At 36.0% G+C, this 19,833-nt stretch overlaps 1 protein-coding gene across 5 annotated transcripts in view; it reads left to right on the forward strand.

The window, feature by feature from the left end:
• The window catches only part of Frmd6 (FERM domain containing 6), a 188,264-nt gene that overhangs the window by 147,528 nt on the left and 20,903 nt on the right, over positions 1 to 19,833 (forward strand). For 4 of the 5 annotated variants that reach the window (XM_010632568.3, XM_010632564.3, XM_010632566.3 and 1 more), the window contains 5 exons: positions 6,677 to 6,767; positions 11,198 to 11,301; positions 12,242 to 12,318; positions 14,466 to 14,652; positions 16,387 to 16,542. In XM_010632568.3, coding sequence (XP_010630870.1) covers positions 6,677 to 6,767; positions 11,198 to 11,301; positions 12,242 to 12,318; positions 14,466 to 14,652; positions 16,387 to 16,542 — 615 coding nt within the window. The remainder of the gene's footprint in view (positions 1 to 6,676; positions 6,768 to 11,197; positions 11,302 to 12,241; positions 12,319 to 14,465; positions 14,653 to 16,386; positions 16,543 to 19,833) is intronic. The other variant, XM_010632567.3, reaches the window with a different exon arrangement.

The raw sequence follows: 19,833 nt of genomic DNA on the forward strand, positions 1-19,833 counted from the left end.
TTTACTGATGATTCATGAGTCAGAGACAACTTGTTAAATTAACTAGGACATTGAAGAACATGATCCTTTTTTGACTTTAAAAAATAACTCATAATTTACATACTACCAAGTATATAGGAGTCTTAAGTGCATAACTTAATACATTTTCGCTGGTGTGTATACCCAGGTAATCATTGACCCAACTTGAGATACAAATTTTCAGCACCCCTATTCAGTAGCCTTTGCCCAGAGTCACAACTCTCCTATCAAAAGAAAGTAATTTTACTTGTTTCTGACTTGCATGTGACTGAAATTATGTAATATGTTCTCTTCGCATTTGGCTCCTTTCCCTCAACATTTGGCTTATGAAGTTCATCCATGCTACTGCACATGACAGTAAATTTTCTTTTCATTAGTGTTTAATATTCTATGGTATTAACACACCTAATTTAATTATCCATCTATTGCTTATAGACTTGAGTATTTTAAGTTTTAGACCATTATGAGTAAAACTGAAAAAAATATATATATGCACACATTTCTGTTTCTATTCCCAATTGGACATGTGAAATACAGGGTTACCAGTAGTAACCCTTAGTAGGTAGTGCTAAGTAATTTTTTATTATAAGTATCATACCTAGCAATTTTCAGTGTCTCTCCCTACTATTAACTGTATATTCTTCTTTTCCACTTAATTGTATTCTAATGGAATGCAAAGGGAAAATTTGCCTCAGAGGAATGTCTTTAAATAGTTTTTCCTCCCTTCTATACACTACTATATTTTTAATTCAGTTGCCAGATAAAAGCATTTTTTCCTAAATGTTTTATGAGCTTATATGACATTTAAATAGCATCATTTAACAGTTTAGATAGAAAAAATGTTCTGCTTATAACCATATTAGTTTTATTCTAACAATCAGTACGGTTTCTTGATTATCTCATGTAAACTTGTGTCTGCCCGTGGGGATTATCTGATTTCCTGATTATCTACTCTGCTTGTTGAGTGGATTTTATCAATTGTTGGGCAGAATGTCTAGTAATGAGTTACATTCCTACTTAAGGTTCTTGTTTTTGGATGTGTGAAGTGATAAGCTATTATTTTTACAGCATTTTTAAAAATCTCATTAATAAAAATTGGTAACATTTCAATATAGGCACTGGCGCAAAATACTTTGAAAATATAATTATGTATACATGAATATGCTGTTATTTTATACAGTTAACATTAAAGATATTCTTTAAATTTTAAAAATGTACATAAATGAGGACATAATAGCATAAGCATTTAATAAACTTTCTCCCTTCTATTTCTTTTTACCCAGTGAAATACATGTATGTGTCTGTACACACGTACAAACAAGCTATAGAACAAAAACCTGATTAACTACAGTTTAGTGGAGACTTATATGACTTAGTGAAGAATAAGAGGTGACTATAATTGCCAAAGAGTTATACTAGAATCTATTAAAGAACAGACTAGAAAGTAACCACTTCACTTATTCCCATATATCTGGTTTTGAAACTTGAATATACATACAGTTACTTGGGGAGAGCTTGCTAGATATTCAAACTACTGAGCTTTTCTCCTTGAAAATGATGACATAGGAAGTCTAGGATAGGACATAGGAATCTGCATTTAATAAGATTACTAAACAGGGCCTGTGGATACTGTAAAACCTTAAGCCAGTCGGTCACAGACCTATATCGCAGCACCATCTAGATTCTTTCATTATTTAGAATTCTATTTACTGGATTGGGCTTTTGACGCTGTCAGTGGCTAAGCCCTTCAAACAGTATGTGATGCATAAAAAGCACAAAGTAAGTGGTTGTTATTAGGAAAAATATAACAACACCATTGTTAAGAAATATTCTAAGATTGTTCATATTTTAACTGTATACTAGATTTGTGAACTTTGGACAAGTTGCTTAAGCTTGCTGTGTTTTTCACTTATAAAACAACTTTCCCAGAACCTGGTGTTGATTAGGTACTCAATTTGTATTGCTTTTCTTTCTGCCTTCATGAAAAGATTTTGACATACTTTAAAAATACAGAATGAATCAAATCTCATGACTGAATGGCTTTTATAAAGTTCATTAAACCTACCTCAGCATCCTTACCTGTAGAGTAAGAATAATGCCTCAGGTACAAGATGATATTGAGAATTCAGAGTTAGCACCGAGCATAATTTCTGGCACACAGATAGTAGATGTTATTACAGATTGAGCATCCCTATCCAAAAGTCCAGAATCTGAAAGTCTGTAGATTTGGATTAGGCACGCTCAACGGTAAAGTGTATGCAAATTTTTCAAAATCTAAAAATCTTTGAAATCTGAAATACTTCTGTTCCCAAGTATTTTGGATGTGGGTTACTTGACCGTTATTTTAACTCATAAGCAGAAATTTTATACTTCAAGTCTCCCCTTTTGTGAAATTAATGTAATAACTTCTCTAAGGTAGTCAGAACTATGATCATGAACCATGCATGAAGCCCTATATATGAATAAGGTGGGTTTTAGAGTCACCAGGACCTGGGTTGCAATTCCCGTGCCACAACTTACTTTGCAGTTTGGGATATGTTTTTTAGGGTTTGGCTTGGTTTCCTTATCTTTGAAGTGAGGCTAATATTATGCTTCTCACAGGAACAATGCAAGGATTTAAGGTGTTAGCTGTAGAGCACAGGGTCGTGCCTGATGCATGGGATTGCTCAGTGAGGCCCTCATAGAATAGCGTTTTTCTTCATTGTGTTTCTTTGAGCTGTTTGCTCCTTCCATTTGCATGCTCTGTCACTGAAGCCAAGAGTCTGGACCCCACATAGGTCTATACCACTTCTCATTCTTGGGTATGTAGACTCTTTATGCCATGCCTAAGCTCCTCTCCAGCAAGCACTTGGACCTAAGGAGGGACAGTCGGGTGGAGGCTTTCCACAGCTAGAAAAATAAGTCAAGGCTACCAGTCACTCTTTCTACAAAGTATTATCTTTTTATTCACAAATGGCAACTGGTATTTGCAGAGTTTAGTGTAACAAATTATAGCAAAAACTGTTTCACCCACAATCTGTTTTCATCATTTATACATTTTTTTTAAACAGAGGAAATTTGTTCCCTGATAAGTATAATTGATAAAATGTTGCCTTTCTGCCTGTGTAATGGATTTAGTGTTGTGGTCATTTTGAAATCTCTATGAGGTTACCCAGAGGGGCTATTTTAAATGACATTATTTGACAGGCAAATATTAAATATGGACATTTGTAAAATTTGGAGATAAAGTCATGGTAAGTAAAAGAACCATAAAATTTTGAGTGAAAGAAATTATTACCAATTATACATCTTCACTAAGACTAGAGAGAACAATTCATTTTTTTTCTAGAAAATGTTTCAAACATTCTTGCTCAATAATAAGCATCGACACTTTTAGGACTTAATGTTTTAAAGTTCCACAGAGTGCATTTTTAGATAAAGCTTTAACTCTTACTGTTAATACTTCATACTGTGTAGCATTGTTTAAATTTCCCATTGCTTCTGAAGATTAAAGAAGTGGAGAAATTTCACAATCAGTTAAAATGTAGCTTTAAAGACTCATGCTATGCAAATACAGAAAGTTCAAGCTTGTTCTCTCAGCAGGAAAGACTTTAAAGCCACATCCTTATTTAATTATAGTTTTTAAAGAAGAACACTGTACTTACTTGGTGGTTGTTAAAGAGCTTTATCAGTAGGCTCCAAATACTTGATTTAAACTAGCGGAACAATAATAATTATATAGGCTGCATGGAAGAAATGTACAACATTATTTGGTCAAGAGTCACACAAAGTTACAAGTTTGTTTTATACAATTATAGTTTTTAATAATTATATAGGCTGCATGGAAGAAATGTACAACATTATTTGGTCAAGAGTCACACAAAGTTACAAGTTTGTTTTATACACAATTAGTTTGTGGCTTGGAGTTTTAGCTGATGTTACATTTTCTCCTGTTTGCTTTGTGTCCAAGTGGGTCAAACTAAGGAATACAGTCAAAACTCAGGATTAAAAGTACTCTAGAATAATATGACATTTTAAGTCTCAAATTTGTAGTATTTAGTTCAACTTAAGACTTGTCTATGACATGTGACACCTTTACCTGTTTTCTATCATTCTGTTTATTTATTAATAAGCTAGAATTATAGTAACATGGAGTTCAAAATCCAAAGTCTTTTTAGTGAATGTTGGGAATAACATAGAATTTTTTTTATAACAAATCAAGAGATCTCAAGTGAGTTGAATCAAGGTAGTACATCTCATGAACAAGTGTGCTCTCCCAGTGGTGTTGGTGGGATTCCATGGCCATATTTTTCCTAAGTTGCTAAATGGAAATTTATAGAATGTTTCCTCAGCAAGTTAGGGAGATGTTTATAGTCATGGAATAGAAAGAAGGTATGGAGGAACCCACATAGAATCAGTTACCAGACATTTACTAAGTGCATACTATATCTCCGGGATATAAAATAAGACACTGTCTTTGCTTCTTTGAGTCCCTAGTGCTGCTTAAGCAACTGTGTATGTCTGTCTTTCCAGTGGGTGAGGTACTTCAGGTTGGTTGCCAGTTGGTAATGAATATGGAAAAGAATGGTCAACCTGTCTTTCTCACTATGCCTTGAATTACTATTAGTCCTGAATTGCATGGTTTTATATTTTTTTTAATTGAGGTTCTATGTTAAGGTATAAACATAATTAATTCAAAGTTAACCAATTTAAAATTTATAATAATTTGAACTATAATTGGCATCATCATTAAAGCAAAGACTAGAAAGCTAATATATGAGAGGAGAAATAACATGTAGGTGAAATTATAAATCATATTGCACATATTTTATATACATATATATAAATATTTTAATACACAGATATGGTGTGAGTTGTTGCCTTTGCCAATACTAACTAAATGATTTTTAAGCTGGGTTATATTTTATATTTCAATAAATGAAATTGATCTGAGTGGTCTCTTAAAATCAGTTCTAACTCTAGTAAACTTCAGTGATTCTGAATTCAAGAATCACTTGAATTCATTAGCTCTTCATTAACACTTAGGAAAGCATCAAATTGTCTTTATTATGCAGAATAATCTTGAGTTCCAAGTTAACATGGTTTTATGAGTGAATTATACTAGGACTCAAAAGGAAAAAAAGATATTAGATAACAGTGATTGATTAAGTAAAAACTAGGCAGTTACTCATTCTGCAGTATGTGAATATTTTACTTAGACCCCTGAGAAGAAAATTTTTCTTGAAAAAACAATTGCCCTGAATAGACATTTCTCAAAAGAAGACATACAAATGGCCAGTAAGTATATGAAAAAATATATAGCATTACCAAACAAGAAGGAAATACATATTAAAACCACAGTGATATATATTCTCATACCAGTTAGAATGGCTGTTATCAAAAAGGAAAGGATTAGTAAGTATTGCTGAAAATGAGGAGAAAAGTGGACACTTAATGGTTTGGTGGGAATATAAATTATTGTAGCCATTTTGAAATACAGTATGAGCTCCCTCAAAAAATGTAAATATAGAATTATCATATGATCCAGCTATCCCTCTTCTTGGGTACATGTCCAAATAAAATGAAATCATGATGCTGAGATATCTGCCCTCTCATGTTCGTATATTTATAATAGTTAAGATATAGGATCAACCTAAAGTGACCATCAGTGGTTGAATGGATAAGATGTAACACACACAAAGTAGAGTTCTATTCAGCCAAGAAAAGATGGAAATCTTGTCATTTGCAACAGTGTGGATGAACCTGAAGGATATTATATGAAGTGAAATGAATCAGACACAGACAAATATTTAATGCTCCAATCTCATTTATGTGTGTAACCTCTAAAAAGTAACTCATAGAAACAGAGTTGCAGTTGCAGTTACCAGATCCTGGGAATGGACAGGGGTTGGGGAAATGTTGGTCAAAGGATACAAAATTTCAGTTATATATAGGAAGACTAAGTTCAAGAGCTCTATTGTACAGTATAGTGACTACAGTTCATAGTGTGTGCTTTTAAATTGCTAAAATTTGATTTTTAGTGTTTTTACCACAAAAATTTGATATGTATGAGGTATTACATATATTGTTTGACCATTGTATAATGTGTGTGTGTGTGTGTGTGTGTGCGCGCACGCGCTCGCACATGTGTCACATAATATAAACAGCATGCTATACATTGTAAATACATGCACTTTTTTTTGTGTGTGTGTGTGGTACCGGGGATTGAACTCGTGTCCTTGTGCTTGCTTGCAAGGCAGGTGGCAGAACCGCCATATATACACTTTTTATTTGTCAATTTAAACAAAAATTGTTTAAAAAGAAAAGGTGCTTGTCAAATGAATACTTTTGGTAATCACAGTGGGCAGTTTCAGGTACCTTCTGAAGTACCCATTTTTCATATCCACATCAGAGAGCCTTGTTTGTGTGTCATAAGACTTATGAGTGTTGTGCAACATCATATTGGGACTTTATTACCATGTTGTAAAAATTGATATTATGATAATCATTATTGAAACACAGCCACAGATTAAAGTGATTTCCATAAGCCAGCAGTGGTTTTGCTAATGCCGTCTTGTTCTCTCAAAGCATCTATTTACAGTGCCTTAAATTGCCTGATTGTGGCTCACTATGTAGACTTAATTTGTTATCTCAAATTGTGCCTTTTTCTCCTCCACAGGTTAAAATTCTGTGTCAACAGTTGCTGGTCCAGGTTTGTGACCTGCTCAGGCTAAAAGATTGCCATCTCTTTGGACTCAGTGTTATACAAAGTAAGTCTTAGTACCATGTTTATTGAATTTATCCACCTGTCTCTGAAGAAGTGATGTTTTATAAGCTTAAATCAGCATATTATAAAACTGTGATTGTCAAAATACACATAAAGTGCTCTTAATTTTTAGTCTAGTATATAATGTTTAATGCAAATACTATGTATTTCTTTAAAAATTTAGGGTTTTAGATCATGTATTTATTAGTTTGAACTTAATTCATTTCTCTTTAGGAATGTAGATTTTAATGTGTTTGTTCTTTTATATTTTAATGAACCAAATGATTTTGTTTCTTTGTATTCAGGGAACAGCTGAAGCTAGGAAAAAATATCCTAGATGTTTTTATAATTTATTTTGTAATTTTTATGTTATAATTTGAAGATAAAAAGTAACTTTTCTTTATTCAAATCTTTTGCTATTAACAACACAGTATAACACTGATCTATTAATTGAATCTTGTTTTCTGTTTTTCTCTTTTCTGTCTCTGTAAATCAGATTCAATGGCTTAAAAATATAGGGTCATTTTCTTCTTGATTCTGTACGTGAAGACATTTCCATGGAAAGAATTCATAAAAGCTTTCCTCTCCCATAAAACTTTAGAGTTAAATTTTCAGAACTTATCTATGGCTGCTTTTTTATGAGCTTTTTTCTTTCAAATCATATTTTTGAAATTTCTGTAATTTAGTCTTCTGTATGCCAAAAAAACTTTCATATATTTGCTCATTTGTCAGGATTTTTGTGAAATGTAAGTAAGTATATTTTGTACTTGGGTGGGGATTATTTTCTCTTGCTGGAATTGGTTTATGTTGAAAAGTTGACAATATCTGGAGAATCTGGTCACTACCATACATCTGGCAGGTTGGAAAGTGTTGTGGAAACCCGATAAATCAAGGCTTCCCTGTCTAAAAAGGGAGCTATTTCAGTTGCTTTTTCTAGAAGAGGCTGCAGAACACATCAGGGCCTAGCGAATAAGCCATTTGCCCTTCAGTTTCTTCCCATGGTATTCAAAGCAATAAAAGTACAAATGCTATTAGTGCTTACATCAGTCATCTTCCAAGGGCAAGTCCAGGAGCAGTCAGAAGCCCTATAGATTCTAAGTAACTTTTATTAGTCTATACTCAAAGTTAATCCTGCTTACAGCAACCACAACCAGATTGTTGATCTTTGTTGTTCAACAGGTCAGTCCAAGAAAACCAGTTTATAGCTTCCTCAGGTCTCAAAATGTCCTCCTTAAAAGAGATGGTAGTGGTAAAAGAACATTGGAATAGGAATCAGATGACCTGGTTATCCCACTAATAGGCAGTGTGGCTTTGGATGCAGTACTCAATTTCTCTTATTGTCAGTTTTTTTCACAAGCCAAGTAAAAATTACTGTTCTGCCAGCATTGCAGGATTGATGTGTGCTTAAGAACTTTTTATTTATGAGCTGTAGTTTTTTGTTTGTTTGTTTGTTTTGTTTTGTTTTTTTGTACTGGGGATCAAACTCAGACTGTTGCATTTGCGAGGCAGGCACCGGAACCACTGAGCTAAATACCCAGGCCTATGAGCTGTAGTTTTTAGAGTAATTTTAGGCCCACAGAAAGTAAAGTTCCCATGACCCCTCAAAAAGTGGGACCAGGGATGTAGCTCAGCAGTGCAGTGCCTGCCTGGTAAACGCAAAGCCTTGCGTTCAATTCCAGGTACCAAAAAAAAAAAAAAAAAAAGAGAGAAAGTTCCCATGCACTCCCTGCACTCACACACACCACTTTCTCATCAGCGTCCTACACAGAAATACATGTGTGTTATAATCGATATTGACACATTATCATCATCCGGTGTCTGTAGTGTACATCTGGGCTCACAGCTGGTGTTTATGTTCTGTGGGTGTGGACATAATGTATAATGGCAGATAGCCACTCTTTAGTATACATAGTGGTTTTACTGCACTAAAAATTCTCATATATTTTTAAATTGATAACCTTAAATTGTCATTGTAAATTGAGTAACTGCAAAAGGTATAATCTCTAAAATATTTCAAACATTGACATTTTAAAACAAATAAATAATAGATAAAAGTATTTTAATATTCTTTCTAATGTCCTTTAAATACCGTGAATCTGAATGCTATCCCAATTTTTGAACTTTTTGAAAAATAATTTATTTGTTTTAAAAATACTACAAAGATTTCCCATACGCCTTTCTCTCCGATTCTTCAAAGCCTAACATTTTGCCGTCTATCCCTTCTATTCTGCCTGCCTGTTTACATACTTCAGTGTGTATTTCCTAAAAATAAGAACACTGTATTCTCTTGTGTAACCAAAGTGTAAAAATCATAATCAGGACATCAACACTGGTATGCTACTAAATGGCTTTTAACTTTGCCAGCTGTTACTATAGACAAACAAAATGTAGGACCACAAATTACGGTCAATTGTATGAATCAGGTCTTTTTTATTCTGGTGTAGTTCCTTAATCTTTGACTTTTATGACCATGGCATTTTTGAAGAGTATAGTCAAGTTACTTTGGGAAGGTCGTCCTTCAATTTGGGTTCCTTTTTTGTTTCTTCTTGATTAATTCCAGTTCTACATATTTCTGGCAGAAATACCAGATTAGTGGTGTTTTGCCATTCTCAGTGTATAATATCAAGAGACACATGATACCTATTTGTCTTTTTTGGTGATGATGTTAATTGTTTGGGTGATGATATCACATATTTCTGCACATCTTTTTCCTCCTATGCATGAGTTCATACTAACGCTTATAATTCTAATCAATTTCATGGACTCATTAGCTCTTCCTTTTTCCTTTATTCATAACTTCTTTCTTCAAGTCACCAGTGTGTTGCAAATGTCATTACAAAGGACATGGATGGAAGGAGAAGCATGGGGCAGGCGAGGTTTGGGCGAAGGCGAGTGGAGCTTCCGAGCCCTCTCTGGGCACACTGTTCTCTAGCAGCCTCTATGCGTTCAACTGTCTGGAATCCCCCAAATCTTTAGCTGTAAAGCTCTGATCACACTGTCAGAAATACGATGTTAGTTAAAAAATGTGTATGTGCTACCCTGACGAGCAGTGTCTCTTCTGTTTGTTATGTTGCTGCTTCCTATGGGAACTCAACACAGACACAGATCAGATTTGACAGGAACATTGTCTAGGCTTGTCCATTTCATGTCTCATCAGTGAACATGGGAGACAAGCGATAGTGTCAGCTAATTTGATAACTGCATTCTGGTAGCACACCCCCCTTTTTTGGTCACTGGGACCTTTTGTCACCTTTTCCTTCAAATTAGATGACAAAAATATTCCACTTATAACCAAAGAGTAGCTTTACTCTTGTTCTGACTTTTTCCCAGACAAACTCCAGTGTTCAGGTAGGTGTCAGTCAGGCTTGTTTATTGTTGGAATAGTCAAAAGATGCATTGCCCTTCAAATGTGAATATTTTGTACAGAACATTTCAAGACGATGGCCCTTTAGTGATGGTTAAGGAAAGGAATTTGTATTTTATCATTTTTTAAATAAATTGTTTTTCCTTTATTTTTATTTATTTATTTTTGAGACAGGGAACACACTGTGTAGTTAGAATGGCCTTGAAATTACTATGTAGCCCAGGCTGGTCTCGAACTCTTGGCAATCCTCCTGCCTCAGCCTCCTGAGTGCTGAAAATTTTGGCATTTTAAAAACTAAGGTTTAAAACTGTCAGAATGCTGAAGGATTTTCTTGTAAAAATACATCTTTTTTAAAAAAAGATCTCTTTAGGAAAAATGAAATTTTTTTCTGTTTTTTATCTAGCTTGTTCCCAAATTTACATAATTTTTACATAACCTTATTTCCTGTTCATCTTATGACTATCAGTCCTTTGAAGGAACACTTTGACGTTCATGCTTGCTTTTCATAAGGTTCTTTTCTTCCCCCAGTATTAATCCCAAAGGCAGTACAGGTATCATTTTGTCTTGTGTTTTGCGATGGGGATACAGAATGAATATTCTTAAAGATTATTCTTTTCAAAGTGGGAGGCAGAAAGGGGCTTTCAACAATGTTTCCTAATTTCATACACAGCAGTTAAGATGGTGTTTCTGCCATTATTTTAAACTTATAAGAGTAGTCGTGAGCTAAACAAATGCATGTTTTTCTAAGGCTAAGTAATTCTTACAGTGCTGGAAGTTAGACTCTAAGTTATAATGATCCTAGAAAGTGAAGAAAAGTAGGAATTGGAAACTAATGTGTCAACATTATATATCAGTAGTATGAGTTCTGTATTGCAAAAGCAAAATAATTCATAATCTCATTAATGTTTGGCCCACAGAACCTTTTATCTTTTAGTATCTTGAGTTTTCTTGGTAGTATAAATTTAAACTGCATTCCCAAATCTTGAGGTATTTTTCAAGTTGTATCTTTGAATATTGTCTTAAAAATGTATCTTTTCTTTAATGTCTTGTCTCCTTTTTTTAATATACAGATAATGAACATGTGTATATGGAATTGCAACAAAAGCTTTATAAGTATTGTCCAAAAGAATGGAAGAAGGAGGCCAGCAAGGTACGACAATACGAAGTCACTTGGGTGAGATAATGTTTATGAGCAAAATTATTTTGAATTTTTTAAAAAAGTTTTAACTTATATATTATTAAAAAGTCATAAGCAGTACTTCATTTTGTAAAATTGGAATTATAATTATAAAACGTAAAATTAATTAAATATAATGATATATTTTGGATGTCTATGTTAATAGCAGTAATCTTGTGATAACATTTTGAGGAAAAAATGAAAAATCATTTCTCTTGTGGCTGTATTATCAAAACTTGTGCTGGGATTTGTTGGTAATTTTTATGTTACTTTTATTATATGTGTATTTGATTCTTTGTTACTTTATTGTACTGGTGCCCTTATTTAGTAAACATAAACTCTGTTTATGTGGGCAAACATTCACAAGAAATTTGCATAGAGTTTCCAGGATCAGTGCCCTCCCCCCAGTCAGAATAAAGTCACAGTACATAATCCCAGATCCTCCAGTTTATACTTAAGAATTCAAGGGATAAAAGGGAAGGCAACTTCAAAGCCAGCTACAGAGTAAGAGGCATGACTGTCTAAGTAAACAAACAGCATTTTAGAATTTGGTATGTGGAATGGCAAGGGAACAAGAGGACATTTGTAATAAAGAGCAAATGGTCACCACAGGGGACAGGGCTGATGGGGGGAGCTGGATCTCAGCTAGAAATTTCCATGGCATTTATTTTTATCTTCCCGTATGTTGTCATTGGCATTACTGTGAATGGGACTCAGACAGTGGGATGGTGCCCTGTTTTGCTTTGCAACTTCCTGGTTTTGTAGGAACCTGGTACCCACAGGGTACCCAAACCAAGCTCTCACTCATTACAAGTGGCCAGAGCTCTTCACTCTTGAAAATGCATCTGACAAATAGTGGTTAATACAGTGGCTTTTGAAACTCATTTTTTAAGTAACTTGTTTTGAACAGCTTGTTTTGTGTGTGTCTTTGTTTTAGGGTATTGACCAGTTTGGGCCTCCCATGATTATACACTTCCGAGTACAATACTATGTAGAAAACGGCAGATTGATCAGGTACAGGACAAGGAGAAATTGTAAGCTCTTTTTCCCCATAGCACTTCTTCTCGCATGCCAATGTTCTGACATTCCGCCTCTGGGAGTATAAACTCCGTGACAGCAGCAATTTGTTTTTCTTTTTAGTCTTTCTGCACACTTGCAAACCCTTGATCCCTAAAACATAGGTGTAGTAGGTACTGAATAAACGTCTGTTGAATAAATAAATGGTAATGGTGAATTATGAATGAAAATATTAACAGCATCACTAGCAGTTATTTTCTTGACTCCACCTTTTCATTAACAAATGAGTCATGAAGAAAGAATTAGCAATTTTGTGGAGAGGGGAGAGACTGAAGGATTGTGTTCTTTTCCAAGGTTGGGGTGGATGGTGTAGGAAGTGGAACAGGGACAGCACCTCTTGTAAAAATGCCCAGGTCTTCATATTAGCCTGGTTTTCCTTTCATATTTGGGATCTTGCTTCTATTCTTACTGATAGATTGAAAGCTAAGATTAAGCCCTTTGGAGCTCCTGTGGGACTCTTATATGCAGTTTGGCAAGGGCAGGTAACTTCTTTTTTTTTTTTTTTTAGAAATGGGTACATGAACTGTAGTCACGATACAGATTCAGAATTCACCATTTTAAAAGCTCATTTATCCTCATATAAGAGGATTCAGTGCTGGAAAACTTTCAAAGGTGCTTTTCTCACCTGAGAGAAAAATAACAAGAAACGTGAACTCTGTTCTTCCCTTTGCTTTACAATTTTGGTAAAGTCCATATGAACAAGAAAAAGATACATTGGCTATTAGAGTTACATGACAAATTAGCTCTTGAGAGTGTTTTATATTACTGTCAGATGAAAATTAAAGGCCAAAAACATTATCCCATAAAGAATTTTATTTAAAGTTTAGGAAACTTCATTAGTCTGTTTATATAAAATAAATCTTTCGTCTAATTTACCTGTTAAGTGAGGAGTGCCCTGGAAAGAAAGAAAATTTATTAGTTAACTACTAATTAACTCCCTGGGGCTAATGAATATTTAATTCATCCCTTTACTTCTGCCTTTTCCCCAAAGGATGCACCAGTACAAATGATGTGTGGTCAGCACTATGAAAAGACATGCTCTGAAAAGTACTCTGTCCCAGAGGAATTATATGAATGCTTTATTTTTAAAATTCTTCATACTTGGTTAAAATAAGCCCATGTTTTTATTGTCATCTACTGATAAACTATGAATCTCATCAACAATAAGCTATGAATCTCATCAACTTTCAGTAATGAGAAAACCATCAACTTTCAGTAATGGGAGGCAAATGAACTCATTAAAATAAAAATATGTGCATATATTTTTTGTTGCATTTTTATTTTCATCACAAACACATCCTGTTTACCTGTGAACTTTTTTTTTCAAGTGTTATCCAGGATTTCCCCAGTTTATACTTCTTTTTCAACATGCTTAATGAACACTGTATTTCTGACCTCAATGGATTTTGCAACAAGTATTTATTTTTGAGCAAACAATCACAGTTATGAGAGGTGCTTATGAAAACACCCATAAAATAACATTCACTTAATATGAAACAACAGATTTAAGGATAGTTTTTAGTTCATTAATTCTCAGAGAAACATAAACACAGAAAGGACTCTAGATAAAAAGGTTTTTTTTCCAGGAGGGCATATAAGCAAACATTGTTTAAAGGGCCTTAGAGTATTTGTAATATGCTCAACTAAGAAACAAAACAAAAAATTTACAACAAAACATGAAAGTCAAGACTACCTCTAGTATTATTCTCATTTATGTTGTGTGTAGCATTGTTGTGGCAGAAATTTCAAAACAGACAAATGTATAGACTTCTAATGTTCTATATGTTCATTGACACATTTACCATATTGGAATAGAATTTTTCAGACCCTTTCCCCTTCTCTCAGTAAATCAAATGCAGCAAGCCTTGAGAAAGGTTATTTTTGCAGCCCTGGTAGCCTGACTTGGCATTCTGGCTCTGGTGACCTGAGTGGCGCAGGCCCTAGCTGTGTCCACTGTTTTAGTGAGGTGGGAGGGAGCAGAAGCAGGGTCCTGTCACCAGATGGAAAGCAGCACTTGGGTTCTGTTTACATGCCAGTGTGTTGTTCACCCAGAATGTGACTTCTGCTTTCTTTTATTTTCCCAGTGACAGAGCAGCAAGATACTATTATTACTGGCACCTGAGAAAACAAGTCCTTCATTCTCAGTGTGTGCTCCGAGAGGAGGCCTACTTCCTGCTGGCAGCCTTTGCCCTGCAGGCTGATCTTGGGAACTTCAAAAGGAATAAGCACTATGGAAAATACTTTGAGCCAGAGGCTTACTTCCCATCTTGGGTAGGCACTGTTTTCAAACTTTCACAAGACTTTTCTCAAACATGTTTCTAGTTCATAGTGCTGCTCCTCTGCTCCTTCAAGAGATGGGAACCCACACGTTCTAGGACTGGTAAAATTGTATCTGATGCCCAGATACAAACCTAACACACACGATGTCTTGAGGTACTTGGTCTGTAGCTGGCTGATGAGAAGAGGACTGCTCTTCATCTTCAGTGTGGTGGAACTTGAGTTTGCCAGCCTCCTTTTGGCATGTATTTGGCTATGACCTTCTTATCTACCTTTTGTGGGGCTATATTTTCTTCAAGAATGAGATCATTCACAGCTTTCCTGGGCTGAGAAAACAAATGGAAGTCAACTTCTCACTCTAACTCCATGTCCTTTCCTCATAGGACAGGAGCCACCACCCCCTTCCTTCAGCAGGAAAATGTAGGTTGTTCTGGTGTGAGCCGTCTCAACCCCACCCCCATCCTGTCTGATTCTGTCTCATCTTCCCTGTGAGTCTTGCTGTGTCTTTTCTTCTCTGTGGCGTCACCCTCTTCTGCAACTCACTCTCTCCCTCAGTCAGAACACATCAAACTTGATAGCACCCACATACTCTCGAGGAGGAGGAGCCACCTCCTTTGTCTCCCTTCTCAGGAAAGCTTGTGTGTTAGACTTTCTAGCTTCCTCCTGTGTGTATTCCTCAGGCCACTTCCATCAGCCTTCTTTGCCTACCAGTCCACTCATGGTGCTGTCTGTTAGGTCACCAGTGACCTCATGATCGCCAAATACAGAGAAGAGCTTTCACTACTTTTCCTGAATTTTGTGGCTGTACTTGGTGCTTAAACACTCATTAAATGGGGAGATTTTATCTGAATCTATGTGTTTAACAACCACCAACATGCAGATGACTCCCAACTCTGTTTCCTTCCCGTTTCTGTGAAGTAGCTCTTTATTCACAGGTTCCTCAAGCTCATATTGACCCACCTCACTTCCATACAATCCTAGCTCTCTGTTTCTAGTCTCTAGGGGCAGGGCCCAGTGCCCAAACTCTGGAGTCAGGTGAACTCCTGGTTGTCAACCTGCCTTCTCATCCCGCCCAGTCAGCAGCAGGCAGCGTCCTCTGATGTAAACACTTGATTACCCATCACTGCCTGAGAAAGGAAATCCTCTTGTGTTTTGTTGTTAGCTTTCCTCAGTGTCCATGGCTTTCTCACCCACTCATAGTGCCTCCTGTTTCCGGGGTTCATACTCTGAGCAGCACTGTTGCAGAGAATTCTTCCCTGTCCCCTGTCTTCTCCAGATAAGGATTGAGAGTATCCCACTCCGTGTGGCTATAATTTTAGAATTAAGTAGGATCCAGAACCTGCAGATGTGCTGGCTGTGGACATATTTTAGGGTTCCAATCATTTTGCAAGTATAAATTATGATGTGCACAAAATTATGTATGTTTTCATGGGCTATTTTTCTTGGTGACTTTACAGGCCAAAGAACCTATTTTCCCCATTTCTTGTCATTTTTCTTTTTAGATATGCAGCACTACCACCAACTGGATTTTGTAGCTTATAGAATTAGCTGATTCAGTCAGTAACATAACAGATGCTGAAAACAGAATAAAAGTGGGAATTTTCTAGTGGAAATTAGCCAGTTTGCATGGCCTATATTAAACTCACTCTTTAATCATTTTGCGGGTGGGAGTTCTACTTACATCCCTCCAACAAATGCTACATTGCACACCCCCTTGTGTCCCAACAGGTTGTTTCCAAGAGAGGGAAGGACTACATCCTGAAGCACATTCCAAACATGCACAAAGATCAGTTTGCACTGACTGCTTCCGAGGCCTATCTTAAATATATCAAAGAAGCTGTCCGACTGGATGACGTCCCTGTTCATTACTACAGATTGTATAAGGTATAAAACTGCACCGTGTCTGTGGTTCTGAGGAAAGCACCTTCTCAATTAGGATTTCAGTCATCTTGAAAATTATGATTTCCTTTTTAAACAGGCTTTTTTTTCTCCCCAGTACTTGGTATTGAGCCTAGGCCCTTCACACTGAGCTATATGTACAAGCTCTTTAAAAAAGTTTTATACAATATTGAGACAGTATCTCACTAAATTACTAAGTAGCCTGGGCTTGAACGTGACAGTTCTGCCTTAACTTTCCAGAGTGCTGAGATTACAGGCATGCACTAGTAAGCCCTGCTAATAAACAGGCTTTTTAACGTTTTGTTATCATAAAAAGTGTGATCAAAATACACAGTGACTATTTGAATTTTAAAAGTTAGTAGATTAAAAGACACATTGCTATTAATCCCCTTAAAATACTCCCCCTCACTTGGAACACACTTATTCTACTTTCTTGCCACTTTTTTTTCCATTCAGTTTATTGGTACATTTAGGTATACATTGTGATCACATTCATCATTGGGAATTTGTACCTGTACATGATATATCTAGGTTCTTCTTTCTTGCCACTTCTGAAGCAGTTCTGGAAGTTATCTTTCATGAGTGTCTGTAGGAGATATGATAAAAAATACGGTGAGTGCAGTTGCTGAGTGCCATGCAGTGGAAAGCCAGCTTCATAAAATCATTATGCTGTGTCCTCATCCATCTTATCCACTGGCTATGGCACCATGCAACTCCTGGCTCTTCCCCAAAGTCAAAATGACTGTGAAAGGTAAACATTTTGAATCAGTTCAGGACACGGAAACAGCCATGACAGAGCAGTTAAAGACACTGGTAGGTCAGTCTGCTAAGCGATGGTGTTTTCCTCTGGTATGGAAACAGGATGGAGCTTTTATTTTTTTTAATGATTTTAATAGTGAGGTAAACAAATGGTTACAAATTGGGAGTCTGGTTTTTCAGTGACTATGGATGGAAGAGTTATTTTTTCTCAGCCCCAAATGTACTTCTCTGCTCTGGGGAATAACATTTGCAGCTTACCTGCTCAGTCGTGTCTAAGATTGCTCAAAGTCAAGCTATGCCGCTGGTGTGTCCATCAGTCTCAAGATCATCACAGCAGCTCATGTTCATAGGATACTGTGCTTATTGGGCACACTTTGTATTTCCTTTTTTTTTTTTAAATCTTTATAACTTGTAAGAATGAAACTATAATCATTGTTTACAGACCAAGAAACTGAGGCTTACGAGGTTAAGTAATTCACCTAAGGTGGTAAAACCAAAGGGCAGAGTGGGATTCAGCCCAGGCCTCATGGTGACAAAGCCCCAGGGCATAAACCGCCCACTCTGCACTCTTCTCACTCTGAAGTCCTTAGTCCTCTGTTTCCTGGCATCCCTAGGCTCATTTTTCCACCCTGGGGCAGAGGGTACACACCTAAATAACAATGGGATACAGAGGATGACCTGCAGGGAGCCCTCACACTGTTTTTCCTCTGTCTTCTCTTCCCCACCCCTTTTGCTTTTCCACAGTGCACTTCCTTGCCAGGAACTCCTCAATTCCCACTTAATGTCTGCAAACCAAATGTGATAAAGTGGTTAAGAACATGGTCAGTTGGGCCTGAGTGCCTGGGATTGAATCCCAGCTTGGCTCCTTCCTATGGGAACTTAGGCAAGTTACTTAACCTCTACATGTTTCAGTGTCCCCATAATGAAACAGGGACAGGAACTTATTCCTTAGACAGACTAAAGGAATTAGTGGATACAGAGTGCCTAAAACAGTGCCTATCAGACCTTAAGCATGATGTAGGGCTTGATGCTGTTGCTAGTGTTATTGTGCTTGTTATCTGTACTGCACCCTTTCTTTATGTTCAGATCACCATAACTAGACCATTGGAGACTGGATGGTATTTGGTTGTATTGTTGGACAATCTTCTTAGTTTCCAAAAACTTAATGAGTGGCCAGCAGATGGGTTGGTTTTTTTCTCTTTCTCTCTTCCCTGCCTAAGAGATGTGCGATATAATATATAATATATAATATATAATTAGGTCCACAAAATCTCTGTGGGTAAATTCCTAAAAGACTGATTTTGGTTTTTTCTTCCTTCAGAGATTTCATTTGTGGCATCTCACTTCACATGAGAAAATACTGATAAATGACATTTTTAAGAATCAGCCTATATTTTAAAATATATTAGAAGTATGAATAATACATTGGCGAGACCCTGGCTTTGGAGTTAGTTGTTACTTACAAGCCCTGTGTTACTATTCATGATCACTGTAATCATGGGCCATCTATTAAATGTATACTCCAAAAGGTTGGGAGGAGTCCGTGAGTAATGAATTGGAAATAATAACTAGGTGGACTACCTGGCACATTGGCAAGTGTTGGATAAATTTTAATTGCTTCTTGTTTTACTTGCTGGGGAAACTTGCTATTTTAAAGGATTCTATTAAGTAATCTTTTAGCGAAGTAAAAATGCCCAGTTTGTCTTTTTTGAGGAAAGTTAATTTTAAAATTTTGCTTAATGTGTGATTCTTCTACACAGCATAGAAAGTGAGTATCTTGTCTGCTTGAAACAAGATATTTAATAAAAATGTGATGGAATGAGGGACTGAATAAATAGTATCACCTGAAGGGTAGTTTTCATTCTTTGGAGAAATCAAGAGGCAGCCATTAAATCTGCTTCATTTTGGGGTTACTTATGAAATGGAAAAAGGGTAGACAGGGCAGGGAGCATTCTGAAAAAAATGTGTGGTGCCCCTTCCCTCACCAGTATATTCCTCATGTGTGAACAACCGCATTTTTATGAGCACAGTCTTATTTCAGAAAGCAATCAGTACAGCCTCGGATGGGAAATTGACCACAGCTTAAACAGTGATGGATTGGTTTCTCCTGTTAAATCTCATACAATACGTGCCTTTCTGACATAAAAAATATATGAGTTGGAAAGGAATAGTCCAAATATTGAAAATAGGCTATGTCTTCTCTTTTTGCCAAGTGAGGATCCATTTTCTAAAAATATCTCTTCCCGTGGTCATGAGGAAGCTGACATTAAACAGTGATGTGCACACATCCATTTATTGTTTTAAGCTATCTCATGATAGTAGTATCTCTATTAGTAACTTTATTGTTTTACTTTAAACTTCATACTTTAAATGTACTTACTACAGATGAGCACATAAAAGATGTAGCCAAATTTCAGAATACATTTTTAATTGTAGAATTTTTTTCCTTATGCCTGTTGTAGTTTCATTTTTACATAGTTTAATTGATAGAATGTGTATCATACTGGCAAGTCATAA

The sequence above is a fragment of the Fukomys damarensis genome, unplaced genomic scaffold (assembly GCF_012274545.1).
Source record: "Fukomys damarensis isolate Sample0158 unplaced genomic scaffold, DMR_v1.0_HiC HiC_scaffold_17, whole genome shotgun sequence".
Taxonomy (NCBI): domain Eukaryota; kingdom Metazoa; phylum Chordata; class Mammalia; order Rodentia; family Bathyergidae; genus Fukomys; species Fukomys damarensis.